Below are 16,963 nucleotides of genomic sequence, written 5' to 3' on the forward strand. Positions count from 1 at the left end.
TTTATTTTTCTTATAGATTTTGTTGCCACCCACATAAGACATTTCTATTGTTCATTGTCTGTCTCTACTGACTAGGATATAGCTCTGTGGCAGAGAGCCTTAAAATGGTTTTCCATGATCCCCACCTCATGGTATTCATGCCCTTATGTAATCCTCTCCCCTTGACTGTGAGCTGAACCTAGAGATTTACTTCAAAACTAATAAGATATTGCTCTTTCTGCTATCTTTCCGTGCCGCCATAATGGTGCACATGAATGTCCTGGCTGATGCACTCAAGAGCGTCAACAATGCTGAAAAGGGAGGCAAATGCCAGTTTCTTATTAGGCCATGCTCCAAAGTCATCGTCCGGTTTCTGACTGTAATGATGAAGCACGTTTACATTGGCGAATTTGAAATCATTGATGATCACAAAGCTGGGAAAATTGTTGTGAACTTCATAGGCAGATTAAACAAGTGTGGAGTGATCAGCCCCAGATTCGGTGTGCAATTCAAAGATCTAGAAAAATGGCAGAACAACCTGCTCCCATCCTGTCAGTTTGGTTTCTTTGTACTGACAACTTCAGTGGGCATCATGGACCATGAAAAAGCAAGACGAAAACACATAGGAGGGAAAATCCTGGGATTATTTTTCTAGGGATGTAATACATACATTCAAATAAAATGCCTCAATGGACAAGAGAAGAATAGAATATTGAAAAAGTGATGGATGTCACTTCCAAGATGAGATTACAAAAAACCTGACTTCTATCCTGCTTTTCTCCCTACCCCCAGCCTAATGGACAGGCCCGCATTGCATGGCCAACAACTAGTGAAGACTTGAGGCTAACAGCCCACATAGGTGAGCTGGGAAACAGACCCTTCCCCTATAGGCCTTGAGATGATGGCAGCCCTAGCTTATCACTTGATTACAGCCTTATGAGAGACCCCAGGTCAGAGGTACCCAGAGTCCACAGGTCAGGCCATGCCCATATTCCCTGACCTACAGAAACTGTGAAATATAAATATTTATTGTTTTAAACCTCTCTGTTTTGGAGTAATTTGTTACACAGCAATAGGTGGCTAAAACGAGGTCCAAAGGGGCAAGATCTCTATTTGTTTTATTCTCATTATCCCCAGCATCTAGAAAAGCATACACAGTAGTAACTCAATAATATTTCTGAATGAATGAATGGATAGATGGACGGATAGATGGATGGATGGATGGATGGATGGATGGATGGATGGATGGATAAATTTTAGGACTTGTGCTAAGAAGATGTTCTGTCTTGATATGGACAATGTGTTGTGTATATATGAGTCTTGGAACTACTTCAGCCATTTTATTACCATGTGTGAAATCAGCCTAAATATAAAGTCAACATAGAAGGGGCAGAGCCAAGAAAATAGCAAAATTGCAAAGCTAGAGCCCAAACAAGCACATCTGACCTACCCGTAAATTTTTTTGGTTACTTGAGCAAATTTCAAGCTAGCTTGGGCTGAGTTTCAGTAACTTGAAACTAAAAGCATCCTAATCAACAAGATAAAGAGACAACCACCCAAATAGAAAAATACATTTGCAAGTAATGCCTCCGATAAAGGCCTAATATCCAAAATATACAAAGAATTCATACAATTCAATAATAACAAAAAACAAATAATCCAGTTAAAAAATGAGCAGAGGACCTGAACAGACACTTCTCCTAAGAAGACATACGAATGGCCATCAAACATATGAAAAGATGCTCATCATCGCTAGCTATTAGGGAAAAGCAAATCAAAATCACAATGAGATACCATCTTACACTTGTTAGAATAGCTATAATCAACAGGACAAATAATAACAAGTGTCGAAGAGGATGCGGAGAAAAAGGAACCCTCGTACACTGCTGGTGGGACTGCAAATTGGTGCAGCCACTATGGAAAACAGTATGGAGATTCCTCAAAAAACTAAGAATTGATCTATATGATGCAGCAATCCCTCTACTGGGTATTTATCCCAGAGACTTGAAAACTCATATCCAAAAAGATATTTGTACACCAACGTTCACAGCAGCATTATTCATGGTGGCCAGGACATGGAAGCAACCAAAATGTCCTACAATAAATGATTGGCTAAAAAAGCTGTGGTACAATGGAATATTACTCAGCCATAAGAAGAGATGAAATACTGCCATTTGCGACAACATGAATGGACCTTGAGATAATCATGCTAAGCACAATAAGCCAGACAGAAAAAGTTGAAAACCACATAATATCACTTATATGTGGGATATAAACCTAAAAGCAACAAATGAACAGGACAGACAGAGACTCATGGACATGGATAATAGACTAGTGGTTACCGGGGGTGGGGCAGGTATATGGGGTAAAAGGGTCAAATATGTGGTGACAGAAAGAACTCAAACCATGGGCAGTGAACACACAATGCAATATATATATATGCCTTACTGTTGAATTGTACACCTGAAAATTACCAGATTTTGTTAACCAATGTCACCATAATAAAAATAAATTTAAAAAAATGTAGTGTTAAAATAAAATAAAATAAATAATAAATAAATAAAAGCATCCTAACTATTACAGTTTTTATGACATCATTCTCTCTCCAGCCCCAAATGTTATTCTCTACCTTTTTTTCCTTTATGTCCACCTCCTTATGGCAGAGATTACACTTGTCTACCTAGTTTTCATTCTGCCTTTTGCTCTATCAGAGAACCCCAAGTTAGTTAGAGAAATAAGAGGCTGAGCTAAAGCACTACATTTCCCAGCCACCCTTGAAGATAAGTCATGTGACTAAGTTCTGGTCAATATAAGCAGAAATTATGAGATGGGTCTTCTGCTAAGACTTCCTCAAAATCAGTCTCATTTGGCTGGCAGACACATTATCCCCTTGGTCCCTTCCACTTTCCCACTGCCTGAAATATGATGGTGGGACCTAAACTGGCTATTTGTGATTGAAGCAAATTGAGGATGAAACACATACACTAAGTATGGTGAAAGAAAAAGAGGGGGCCTTGTTTTCTAATGAAGCCAACTTACTAACCCAAGCACCCCACCTCAGAACTTCTGTGATAAGAGAAATACAAATCCTAACCTTGTTCCTTGTCTTTTCTATTATCTGTAACATAACCACTGTACCTTAAATATGAACTTCCCCAGCGACTGTCTTTGTCTTCTCTTCTTAGGCCACACACTTTTTCCAGCTGATTTCAGCTACTCCTAGGACTTCAGGAATCATCTACACAATAAAGATTGATTCCTGCTCCTCCTGCCTATCTCCCAAGCTCCAGACTCAGAGTCCCAAATGATTCCTAGATATCCCCACTGGATAATACTTAGAAGCATACTAGAGGATCCCATGGATTGTGGAGTCAGGTAGATATCGTTTCCAACCCTGACTCCATTACTTTCTGGGTAACTCTGGGTGAGCAACAGCATCTTAGTTTTCTTATCTGTGACAAGAATATAATAATACTACTCCATAGGTTTTTCATGATAAAAATATACATAAAACAGTGCCTGGCATACAACCAGTGTTAAATATATTCAGTTCTCTCCTCCCCATTACCCATCACCACCCTCTACAGATGTCTTTTGTCTTCTCACCTTCAGATAAATAAATGGCTTTACCAACTACCCAGTCCGACAAGCTAGAAATCTTGGAATCTGCTTGAACTTCTCGCTGTCATTCCTCATCATTCTCCTTAGCCAATCAATGACCAAATTCTATTTATTTTATCCCAGAACTATGACCATGCTTTTCTATCTCTATTATTACTCCCTGGTTTAAACTCATACTAGCACTGTTCTGGCTTATTTCTATGGCCAACCACAGGCTCTTCACAACTTAATCTCCCACCCTTCTATCAGAGTTTCCCCATAAGAAAACAGGATCTTGTCTCAATATAGCTTATTGACCTTTCCTGAATTCTGTTGCCAAATCCCACAAATGATCATTCAAGGCTATTCCGATTCCCCCCGCCTCTTGCTCCTCCTTCCCCAGGTACTCATCATTCTTCAAACACATCAGACCCCTTCCTGATTACGTCTCCATACCTTTTGGGATATTTGTGTTCTGGCCCCAGTCTAAACCACACAATCACCATCAATATGTGGCCCATTAAGTATTTGAAAGCTAAAACTGTTTTCTCGCTGCATTTCTTCTTTTTCCTCCACCCATTCTAAAAGGATCTGTTTAGTCTCAGAGGAGGTTAGGCAGGTGGACAGCAGAGTTAGCTTGGAGATACTTCTCTTTCTGGCTCATATATCCCAAACCCTAAGCCTGTTGAGCTGGAGACAGCTTGAGTGAGAGAGTGTGTCTAAGGTTGACACAGGTCTAGAGGGAGGGATTTTCCCCCAATCAAGAGATGTGTGAGGGAAAGAGCGGTCTCTGGGACCCACCAGCAGCAGGGACCTGTGTCCTGCTTTCTAGAAGCGCCAAAGGATGTAGCAGGTACTTGGTGGAAATACCCATGATACATAGGGAGATGGGATCCTATAGCCAGGGTCCCTGTGTCACAGAAAAAGCAGCTCAGGGGACTGAAGTGCTCTGCAGGTTGAGTAACACACTGGGGTTTTAGCACAGCCTTGAGTGCAAGGGGAAGCCCCAGGAAGGACTAAGACTGAATTTCCTACAAGCCTAACAGGATGAGGGCTGAGAGTGAAAATGAAGCTGAATGAGAAGAAATGGTAAAATGGGGTATTTAGTCCACTGAGTTTCTTACCTGATTGAGAAGCAAGCCTCCACCCATCTTGTCTGGCTCCTACATGCCCCGTTTCATGTGACCTCTGATTTCTTGCTCTTCTCTTTTGGCCACAGGTTTCTGGCTCCTTAGGCCTGCTGTTAGGATGTTGTGTCAACCCTCACAACTTCTCTCCTGCTTCCTTGGACTTTGAGTTTCCTGCAGAGCTGTTCACTATGCTGGCAGTTTGGGTTTTGGAGCCCTCCATTGTCTGAATTTAGAAATCCTGCTACAGCCCTTGTCCCAACACACTCCCTGCTGGGCCAGCTTCTAGCCCCCAAGGTAGAGGTGAGAAGAAATACAAGCGCAAAAAGCTTTTTTTTTTTTTTTTAACTCTTCTTTACCTGATAGCCTTTATTCATCCTTTAAGACCTTTCCCAAATGTCACCTCCTGAAAGCTTTCCTGACTTCCCTAGGCAGAGTTATTTCTCTGTGTTTCCACAACATTTTGCTTACATTTCTATGCTTATCACAATATATTATTATTTACATATTTACATGGTAGCTTTTTCATCTTGACTATGAACTCCTTGGGGGCAAGAACCATGTCTCATTCACCTGGCACAATGTCAGCTACAGAATAGGTGACTCACAAATGCTTATTAAATGCTATTTCTCACACAGTCCTCCAGACTCTCATGCACCATTCTATCCTTCTTTTTCTCTGTTTCAGGTAGGGATGCATTTAGCTGCAATTAACAAAGAATCTGACTACAATGGCTTAAATAGAGACATTATTCCTACACATAGAGTTTGGAGGTAGGCAACCAGGGCTATCAGAGACCCAGCCTCTTCCTATCTTTCTATCTTGCCAACTTTAAAGTGTTGGTCATAAGATGGCTGCTATACCTCCAAGTTAATTCATGTACTTTTATGTACATATAAGTTCTAGGCAGGAAGAAGTAGGAATGGTGTAGAGCCATGTCCCTTCCTTTTCATCAGGAAAGCACAGGTTTTACCAGAAGACTACATCTCATTGGCCAGAACTCTGTCACATGATCTTTAGGTGCACAGAAAGCTGCAAAGGAGAAGGCAAGGGAGAAAGTGGTGGAGCCTGAATATGAATGAGAATATTCTTGGACCCCACTCTAGATCTACTGAATCAGAAATGCTGGGGGTGGGGCCCAGCGATCTTTGTTGAAACAAGTCCTCTAAACAATTCTGATTCAGCTAAAGTTGGAGAACCATAGTCATATATAACAGCCAGTTTTATGGGAGGAAAAAATCCTAGACTAGAATTCAAATCACCAATTTTTTTTACTACAAGTTCTGTTACTTGCTAGCTAGAAAATCTAGTTTTCTGATTTATGAAATGAGAATAATAATTGTTGCCTTTTGTTGACTGAATTGCCTTGAGGACCAATTGAAGTAAGGTAGATGAAAACATTTTGAAAACTGCAAGTCTTTGGATAATTGTGCTGATTTTAAAATTGTAAAAATTCTTCTTGAATAAATGAAAAGGTGGCTGGTGCAAAGAAAGGAGAAATTCTGCACGAGGGAGTTCCTGGACTTCAGAGACAAAATAAAACTTAAGAGAGCGTGATGGTTAATTTTATGTGTCAATGGAGAAAACTGACTAATACAGAGAGGAAATTTTCTAATTTCCCAGGACTCTAATTGGGGCCGAGTGCTTTACTTTATTGTGCTCTTCTGTATTTGTAGGTCAACATTTCAGAAAAGGGATACTGTCTTGGCATAGTTTCCAGTGTTTGGAGATGACTGTATATAATCTACATAAGACTAAAAATGTCCATGTGTTTGCCTCCTAGGGTCTTGATATCTTTCACAAGATGTTTTCTGGGGGTAATAATGATAGAAGAATCTTGCAATAGTCTTGTCACAATTTATGTAGCTGATGTATTCAGTAGAGTTGAATGCCTGGGAAAGCAAAACTACCCGTAAAAGGTATAAAGAGATAGAAAAGTTACAACAATAAGGGACGAAAATAGAAATTGAAACCACAGACGTTCAAAATACACTGTTATCAAAAACAAATGTTTGCAGCAGCCCCAGTGGTTGCTGCTACAGGTGGTTTCCATGAGAGGAAAGAGGACATATGTGGTTTCAAAACAAACACTTTAGAGGATAATGAGGAGGAGCATTTAGGGGAAAGGATTAGTAAGAAGATGTGAAACAAATGGAAGGGATTGGGTGTTCTGCCATTTGTATTAAAAATACTGAAATGCCATTGTCTGAGTAGAGAGTCCGTCCTTCACTGTAGTAAAACATACTCTAGCAATTCTGTGTTTATTCATTTCATAACTGTCACCCATATAACAGGCATTGAGAAGTTTTTCACTGGTGAACTTGGACAATTCATCGGGCAATCACTAGGCACCAGGGAAGTCACAGTCAGATCTGCATTAGCTTTCAGATAACCTCTCAGGTTTGAAAATTGCCATGACTGAAATAGAGCCATACCAATGTTGGGAAATTTACCTGTCTACTCAGGTAAAAACCATGGCATTAAGAAGGAAGTGTTGACAACTCTATAAATATACTAAAAATCAATAAATTGTACAATAAGTGGGTAGATTTTATGACATGTGAATTATATCCGAATAAAGCTGTTACCAAAAAAAAAAAAAGACCCTATGACACAGAGGCTGTGCAAAGTTAAGAGGTTGGGCGTGTGTGTCCATTAAATTTTTCTGTACAAAATGTGAAGCCAAAATTTATTTATTGATCGATTTGTTTAACATTTGGGCTCTGACATACAAGTGCTATGATAAGGGAGTTTGTAGAAGCAAAATCACAAAGCCACATGCTCCTTGGCACTGTTGAAAGAGGGTAGGAATCTGAAACTGGTGGTGACCTGAAGCTTATCTCAGTTCACATAAATAGGCCAATGCTGGGTTACGGTTTCCAAATATTAACCACTTTCGAAACTGGACTTCTTGGGGTGGCGGGGCATAGTTCATCAATCAGTCACATAGAGTCTCATCTATTTCTCCTCCTTTGCTTTCCATCAATCCATGACCTACCTTTCTCACCCTCACCCCTACTAAACCCTGAGTGCAGTGGTAGTAAGCAGCCAGGATGGCTATAATTCCATATATGAATGTGTTTCCTCTGCTTCCTTCCTGGGAAATTGTTATGGTTACTGCTGATCCCAATGACAGGTGTTGAAATGTAGTTGGTGGGACAGAGTCTACAATTCCTGAGGTCAAGTATAAACTCCACCACTCATGAGTTAGTGATCCCTGTAAGTCATTTAACACCTCTTGATCCCATCCCCTCGCTGGTTTTCAAGGACTATGGTACTGTAATGACCCCTCTCTCTCCTACAGCCACAGTTTCAGCTTCTCTACCATGCCATTCTCACCAGCAATATCAGCAGCTGAAATTTCTCCCCCAGCAAAAGTCCAAAATAAAGACAAAATCTCTCTGTCTCTCTAGTTTGCCTCTCTAGTTCCACCTCAATCCTTTGCTCTCCTTCACAGCAAAATTCCTAACAAAAAATTGCTTAGTGTATGGGCTGAAATGTGTCCCCCCCAAATTCATATGTTAAAGCCCCAACCACAGCACCTCAGAAAATGTGATTGTATTTGAAGACAGGGCCCTTAAAGGGGTAACTAAGTAAAACTGAGGCAGTTTGAGTGGGCCCTAATCTAGCATGACTGGTGTCCTTTTCAGAAGACATTAGGACACAGACAACACAGAGAGAAGGCCATGTGTGGACACAGAGAGAAGACAGCCATCTACAAGCCAAGGGAGTATCAGGGGAAACCAATCCTGCCAACAACTTGATCTTGGACTTCCAGCCTCCAAAACTGTAAGAAAATAAATGTCTGCTGTTGAAGCCACCCAGTCTGTGGCATTTTGTTATGGCAGCTTTAGCAAACTGACATACTTAGATTTTCTCTATTCCCTCACCTCCTAGTCTTTCTTTCTTGTGATTTTCCTTTCTCCTGTTAACCTATTCTAGTCAGGGTTTTGTAGTCACCTACCCACCAGAACTGCTCATCTAAGGTTACTGCTGATCACCATCTTGCCAGGTCCAGTGGCCACTTTGCTGGCCTCATCACATTCAGCTTCTCCACAGTTGGTCACACTTCTCTTCTGGAAGCATTTTTAGCACTTGGATTTTGTTATCACACTAAGTTTTCACTCACCTCATCAGCTGCTACTTCTCAGACTGCTTGGTTGAATTTTCCTCATCCATCTTTCTTCTAAATGTCAGAGCCCCAGCTCCAGGCCTCAGCATCTTCTCCATCCACAGTCTCTCCCTAGGTCGTTTCATCCAGTACTATGGTTTTAAATATTATTTAAAAATTGATAAGTAGCAAATTTACATCACCAGCCCCCACCTGTCCTTTGAGCTCCAGACTCAAATATTCGATTGCCTGAACATGGTTATTCAAAAAGCATTACAACCTCAGCATGTCTGAAACTCCAGGCTACTGGCTTCAATTTCCCATCACATTTAGAATGAAATCCAAATATCCCACCCTGCTTGTAAGCTCCCTTGTGACCTGGGCCCTGCCCATCTTTCTGACTTTATCTGCCCCCTCCCTCACTGCCATCCAGCCACATTGCTGGCCCTCTAGTGCACACTTTACTATTCCTGCCTCTCCCAGAGTCACTGATTAGAGCTTCACAGACCCTGCTTGCTCCCTTACATCATTCAGGGCTTGGCTCAAAATTCGCCTTCTGGAAAGGCCTTCTTTGACCTCCCGTGCCACATATCACATACCACTTTCTTGAAAGGTCATAGAATTCAGTACACTCAGGCTGCACTTCTAACTTGATTTTATTTTATTTTTTAAATGATTTCTTATTTTTCAATTACAGTTGACATACAGTATTACATTAGTTTAGGTGTACAACATAGTGATTAAGCATTACTATAACTTACTAAGTGATCATCCCAATAAATCTAGTACCCATCTGACACCATATAGTTATTACAATATTATTGGCTATGTTCCCTTTGCTGTACTTTACATTCCCATAACTATTTTGTGACTGCCAATTAGTACTTCTTAATCCCTTCCCACTTCACTCATCCCCCTAATCACCACCGACCTGGAAACTATCAAAATAGTCTCTGTATCTATGAGTTTGTTCATTTTGTTTGTTTGTTTGTTTGTTTTTAAATTCTACATATAAGTGAAATCATATGGTATTTGTCTTTGTCTGACTTATTTCATTTAGCCTAATACTCTCTAGATCCATCTATGTTGTTGCAGATGGCAAGATTTTATTCCTTTTTATGGCTGAGTAATATTCCATTGTATATATCTATCACTTCTTCTTTATCCATTCATCTATAGATGATGGATACCCAGGTTGCCTCCATATCTTGACTATTGTAAATGATGCTGCAATGAACATATGGATGTTTGTGTCTTTTTGAATTTGAGTTTCTTCAGCTAAATACCCAGAAGTGGAATTGCTAGTTTCTTCTTTGTCTCTTGTTATAGCCTTTGTTTTAAAGTCTATTTTGTCTGGTTTAAGTATTGCTACCCAAGTTTTTTTTTTTTTCTTTTCCATGACGAGAACTCTTGAAGGTGCTGGATTTGTTCATTATCTTGATGTGGTGACTTCGTAGATTTATACATATGTCAAAACTTAAATTGTGCACTCTAAATATATATGGCTTATTATGTGTCAATTATGCTAAAATAAAGTTGTTAAAATAAGTAAAAATATGAAAATATATATGTGTGTGTATATATATATATATTTTCCATCCCTTTACTTTCAGTCTGTATTATCTTTCTATCTCAAGTGAGTCTCTTGTAGGTAGCATATGTAAGGATCTTGTTTTCTTATCCATTCAGTCACTCTATGTTTTTTGATTGGAGCATTTAATCCATTTACATTTATAGTCATTGTTGATAGGTATGTAGTTATTGTCATCTTATTATTTACATTTTTGATTTTTTTTCTTCTTCTTCTTAAAGAAGCCCCTTTAACAGTTCTTATAATACTTGTTTGGTGGTGATGAAGTTCTTTAGCTTTTTCTTATCTGGGAAGCTCTTTATCTGTCCTTCCGTTCTAAATGATAGTTTTGTTGGGTCGAGTAATCTTGTTTGTAGGTCCTGGCTTTTCAGCCCATTGAATATTTCATGCTAATCCCTTCTGGCCTGCAAAGTTTCTGTTGAGAAATTAGCTGACAGTATTATGACAGCTCCCTTGTAGGTAACTAATTGCTTTTCTCTGGCTGCTTTTAAGGTTCTCTCTTTGTCTTTTAACTTTAACGTTTTAAATATAATTTGTCTTGGTGTGGGCTTCTTTGGGTCATCTTGTTTGGGATTTTTCTGTGCTTCCTGGGCTTGTATATCTATTTCCTTTGCCAGGTTAAGGAAGTTTTCTGTCAATATTTCTTGAAATAGGTTTTCATTTCATTGCACGCGTGCTCTCTCTCTCTGTCTCTGTCTCTGTCTCTGTCTCTGTCTCTCTCTCTGTCTCTGTCTGTCTGTCTGTCTGTCTGTCTGTCTGTCTGTCTCTCTCTCTCTCCCCCTCTCTCTTCTTCTGATACCCCCATGATGAGGTCATGTTTTTGGATTCTTTCTTCTTTTCGCTGTTCTGATTGAGTGTTTTCTGCTACTTTATTGTCTTAATCGCTGATTCAAACCTCTACCGCATCTAATCTACTGTTAATTCCTCCTAAGGTATTCTTTATCTCAGTTATTGTCGTCTTTATTTCTGACTGGTCCTTTTTAATGTTTACTATCTCTTTGTTGACGTTCTCACTGAGGTCATTGAGCATTCTTATAACCAGTGTTTCGAACTTTACATCTGTTAGATTGCTTACCTCTATTTTGCTTAATTCTTTTTCTGGAGTTTTGTTCTGTTCTTTCATTTGGGACACATTTACTTGTCTTCCAGTTGTGACTGCCTCCTTGTGTCTGTTTCTATGTATTAGGTAGGGCTGCTATGTTTACCAGTCTTAGTAGAGTGGCCCTATGTTGTAAGTGTCCTGTGGACCCCAGTGGCACAGTCTCCCTGGTCTCCTAAGCTGGATGCTCCATGTGTGTCCTTTGTATGGTTTGGGTGTACCCTCCTGTTGTAGTTGAACTTGGCTGCTGTTTGCATATCAAAGGAAGGGGTTGACCTTTGGGCCGATTGGTCATGAGGACTAGCTGGTGACTACAGCGCAGGAGCTGTTATTCAGGGGCTGACCATATGGAGCAAGATTTGCTTTAGTTGGGCTCTACTGCATGCCGAGTCTGCCCTTTGGGTGCGTCATTTGTGGAGGTGGTTAAGTGCTCTGGTATGGTCTGAAGCTGGCCACTGAGTGATTTAATTCTGGGGCCTCTTGGGAAGGTTTCTGTTGCAGGCTAAGTTCAGCCACTTCCTGTGTCTTTCCAGGGGCCACTTGGTATGACCTACAGATGCTTGCCACTTATATTCGGCCAGGAGGTAGCCGGGGAGAGGGTAAGCTGCAAACTGAGGCCAGCTGCCACTAGTCCTGGGCTTGGGTGGCTTAGCAAAAGGTACAGGGCACACTGAGGTGCTATTTGTTTGGGTTTTGTGAACCTTTGAGAGGTTTTAGGAAAGTCCACAGCAGGAGCCAAGACAGGTCATTTGTATGGAGAAGCCACTGGAAGTGGTTTGAGTGGGCCCAAAAGTTGAGTGGGGCAGGGTCTCAGGGAATCACCAGGGCAGGGCAACCAGTATTAGTCAGGCTGATGGAGATTCAGCTATGTCACCCACCTGCACGTGCAGGCTAGGTGATGGGAGGGCTCAATAAAGGAACAGTGGCTTCTGCCAGCACTTCTGAGAGAAAGCTGCCTTCAAAGCCTCATCTTGAAGCCAGATAATTTCTTTCTTTCCTGTATGTTCTTGGTGCCTTTAAGCTGCTGCTCCAACACTGGAGCTCAGAACAAGTGAATCCCTCAGTGAGTAAATCCATACTCAGGCCCTTTAAGAAAAACGCCTGGGACTCCAGCCACCCTCCTTCTCATTCAGCCACAATCTCCACTGGTTTTCACAGCCGGAAGTTATGGGGACTTCTCTTCTTGGCACTGGATCTCCACAGCCAAGATATCCCTCTATACTATAGTGCCAAGCACTATATTAAGTCTGTTATGTGCATGATCTCATTTAATCCTCAGAACAACCTAATGAGGCATTCTTATTATCCTCATTTTACAGATAAGGAAGATGAGGCTAAGAGAGGTCAAACTGAAGGCTATGTAGCTTTCACTAAGGTCTTATTCCAGAACTAGTGCTCTTAACCATTAGATTCTGCTGTTTCTCACTTTTAATGCTATTTTTAATTATGAACAACATGGCTTTCAGGAGTTTACTTTTCAGGATTGATTGGTTTCTACTGGATTTGATTTTGAGCAGGTAAAGTAACTCAGATGTATCAGTGTGTGGTATGTATTTTCCAAACAAAATATAAGTTAGGTAGGGACATATTCAAATATGTGTCTAGACTACCTCTGTGGTTCTTGTGTATATAGACTTATTAAAGATGAGACTATTTTGCTCTTAACCTTGTTGTTTTTGGAGGTCACATTCTCAGAAGTTATTAAAGCTTTTAAGCTTTAGGATTTTTTTTTTCTTTTTAAAGAAATTCTATTTCCACAAGATGATTAAAAATAAAAATCCTTAAAATAAAATCCTTAGACATAGGTCTATGTGCTGGTGAGAACAAACATTTATTGAACACCTATGCGTCCCAGGCATTTTTCTGCTTTCATTGTCTCCCTGAGTTGGTATTATTTTCCCTCTTTTGCAGTTGAAGAAACTGAGGCACTCAGAGTAAAAGCAACTGTACTCATTATAGAGCAAAAAATCCACAATATCCTGTTCCTTCCTTCCTTACCAGATAGCACATGCTCCAAAGTGGTTTTGCCTTCCCATCATGCAGCATTGATTATGTGAGGTCCATTCTGGGACAACTGTTCTCAGGCCTCTGAAATTTAGTTCCGTGGTACAATGATAAACATAAAAAGTTACTTCTTAGGGACCTATATGCCTTTCTAGAAGTGTTGCATATACCCAAAAGACTGCAAAAGAATTTAAAGTTCTACAGCTAGTTGTCTTCAACTTGTAGAACTATGGGTTTGCTCAGATAACCATCAGATACCTGATTGCTCCAAATTTTCAGTGACACTTTAACAGAACAGCGTTAATCCTTTAGCACAAGGACTCTTCTGCCTCTGGCCTTTGCACTGACTCTTCTGGCTGCCTGGGCTGCTGCTTCTTTCCTGCTCTTGTATTCTTGCTGCTCAAGTGGCCCCTCCTCAGAGAAGTCCTCCTAACCATCCTACCTCCCCACCAGCCCCTCTCTAACCCTTTACCCATCTTTTTTTTTTCTTCACAGTACTTTCTACATTATATGTTTTCTTGCTTATTATACCTCCTCCACCAGATGGAAGCTTCTTGAAGGCTGAGACTTTGTCTGTTTCGTTCACTGCTATATCTCTGGTGCCTGGCATAGAGTAGGTGCTCATTAAATAATTATTGAATGAATGAATGGATACTGTGAACATAGCAGGCCTGAATAAATGACTGGATGACATTCAACCTTTACAGGGCTATGCTATTCATATCCTCTTTCTGGCTGATCTACAGAGGGAAAGAAATTATTATTCCTACCAAAGAAGAGTAAAGCAGGAGAAGAGGCCCCAAAAGAACAGATATCAAAAACTCTCCTGCCTCAGATTATCAACATGCTTAGATATGGCTTTGCCAAAGCCATGAAAAACCTGGGCATTTAAGAACACAATTAATCTTGCAAAATGTAATGGATGCTTAGGATGGTTAATTCCAGCAAATAGAAGAACCCAAGTTTATACAAGTTTTCCTTACATAGGCAAACCATTTAGGCAGTGCGTAGCTTATGTGAGTAGCTACAATCATATTGTCTGCATCACCCTTTTGTGAAAGGTAGAAAGACACATTCTAATAAAGTTGTCCCCATAATAGAGGGATTCATGGTTACGGATCCCACCTGAGGCTGACTCTGGCATCTGCAGACTACTGGGCAGTGACCCAGAAGTGGCCATATGAGTGAAGAGGTAGCTTTGGTAGTGGGAGCTATAAAAGACCTTTGCTCATACACTTGAGATAACACTGCAATTTCCCCAGGACCAAGTGGGCCTTCCTCATACCATGGGTCTCTTCAAGCTTCATGGCTCCTTGGCACTGGGGTGGTGTATGGAGGGACATCCTGTATCATGTATCTAGGCCATATCCATTTATGGGTGACTCACTTTCTGCTCTGCTGTAAGGATAGGTTTTAATATAATTTTAAATAATTGGATACTTGCTGTGCATTCACCTAGCAACTAAAAAGTCTTTAAAGTCAGTACTTTACAGAAATTAGAGAAAGCACTCTAGGTCTGGGGGATCATTATGGATCACTCACAATCCAGCATATGCTACCACAGCTCCTGAGGGCTCTTGTCTCACACCTTGGCTGCTGTATGAGGTGGTCCTACCTCTCTTTTCCTTTTTGGTGCTTTAACCAGAACACAGACCCTCTTCATTTTAAGGATTTTATTTCTAATCACCACGTGGACATAAGGTTAAGGAAACTAATATGTGGGAGTTACAAAGGTCCCAGGTATCATTTATGGCTCTAGTATCATTTCTGACTTTTTCTGGAGATGGTAACTAGCAACCCAGCTATACTTGTTATCTGTTTTTATTTCAGAAAGTGGGGTTCGTCAGACTTTTCTCTTCCTTCTGTTCTAGGCTTTCTGGAGTCAAAGACAGACTATTTCTTCCCTTCTCTTAGGACAATAAATGTCACTGAAATTCCAAGTTAATGTTTTTCTAAAATCTAATTGAAAAAAAAAATTTTCCATCTCTCCTAGACACTTGACAATATGTTGGCTGGACGGTAGAAACTCGGAAGACCATATTTATGTACAGATAGATTCAGAATTGCCTGGGAAGACTTCATTTTCATGTTCTCCTTAGTACAGACTGGACGACTTGTTGCATTGTTGTTCCAAGGTTAACCCCAAGTAGCCATCCTATGGGGTTCTCCATCTGTAGCTTGGTAGGAAACGACATTCTTTAGCGGCCTCAATGCGATTGGTAGGGCAATGGCCACAGCCTGCCTTTGTAAGTAGGAGGCAGGGGCATTAGCTGTATTGTTTCCGGATATTGGCAAAAAATGTGGTCCTGCTCTCTTGTCCTTCAGAACAAAACTTGAGGTTGAATCCATTTTGTTAGGGTAGCTAAGGGAGTGTACTGAGCTCCATGGAAAAGAGACAGGACTCTGACAGATGGGGAAAGGGTCACCCCCACAGCAGGGTGTCAGCCTGAAAGTGGGTACTATAGCAACTCACTGAGAATTATCCTGCAAATTAAAAGATGGTCGGGTTCACTGTATCCGTCCAGGCAGGAAACCTGGCTGGGTCTTTGTCAACCAACAGAGATGAGAGGCTGGTTTGCAGCTGTGTGATTTGACAGTTTGGTTGTGTTTAGACAGCTCTCTGCTATGGAGATGACATCACTCCTGAGTCTCACTGCTTGTGTGTACGTAAACCAGTGGCAGACTAAGAAGCAAGTCAGTGAAATAACCCACCCCAGGGAGGGCAATAAGCAGTGAATTTTTGTGTGTGTATCTATAGAGACTTTTAAAAACAGTAAAACTGACTAAAAGTCAGTTTGTTTTTTATTATTTTCATGCTCCAACAGTTTGGAATAATGTTAGTGATAAAATGTTCCTCCCTTGAAGGGGCAGACTTCTTCCACTTGCCCCCACTTCATATACCACTGGGATACACGAGCATTAGGTGGGAAGATTATAAATCAGCAAGAGAGTAAACAGAAAGCAAATGACTCCTAAGATAAGACAAAAGATATTTTTATCCACTTTGTGCTATGGGCCTTTCCGTTGCTTCGCTTTATGTTTCGGTTACCTGTTGCTGCTTTTAAAATGCCCCCAACATTTAGTGCCTTAAAGCAACAATCATTTATTTGCTTGAGATTCTGCAATTTTGGCAGGGCTGAAGATGGCTCATCTCTGTTTCATGCTAGGGTTAGTATTTCCTGGTAGGTTTTGTCACACACATGTCTGGTACCTCAACTGAAATGGGCTGAATATCTAGAGGCTGGCCAAGTATCTCATTCTTTCCACGTGGCCTTTGCACATAGCTAGGCTGGGCTTCCTCAGAGCATGGTGGTCTCTTCTTATGTGGCAGCTGGGTTTTAGCAGAGTGCAAAGCAGTTGACAGGCTTGTTTAATGCCTGGTCTTGGAAGTCCTGGAATATTATTTCTGCCACATTCTATTGGTCAAAGCAGTGACAGGACCAGCTCAGGT

The 16,963-nt window shown here is 40.8% G+C and overlaps 1 protein-coding gene across 1 annotated transcript; it reads left to right on the plus strand.

The window, feature by feature from the left end:
* Positions 1 to 211: 211 nt before the first annotated feature.
* On the plus strand, positions 212 to 634 carry LOC120605474 (40S ribosomal protein S15a-like). Its single transcript, XM_039866370.1, has one exon. It carries the CDS (start codon positions 242 to 244, stop codon positions 632 to 634), a length of 393 nt encoding a protein of 130 aa, XP_039722304.1. The 5' UTR covers positions 212 to 241.
* Positions 635 to 16,963: the final 16,329 nt, after the last annotated feature.

The sequence above is a fragment of the Pteropus medius genome, unplaced genomic scaffold (assembly GCF_902729225.1).
Source record: "Pteropus medius unplaced genomic scaffold, Ma_sr-lr_union100, whole genome shotgun sequence".
NCBI classification, from domain to species: Eukaryota; Metazoa; Chordata; class Mammalia; order Chiroptera; family Pteropodidae; genus Pteropus; species Pteropus medius.

Bases quoted from the DNA above. Each gene is read 5' to 3' on its own strand.
- LOC120605474 (XM_039866370.1), top strand. From the start codon at position 242: ATGGTGCACATGAATGTCCTGGCTGATGCACTCAAGAGCGTCAACAAT.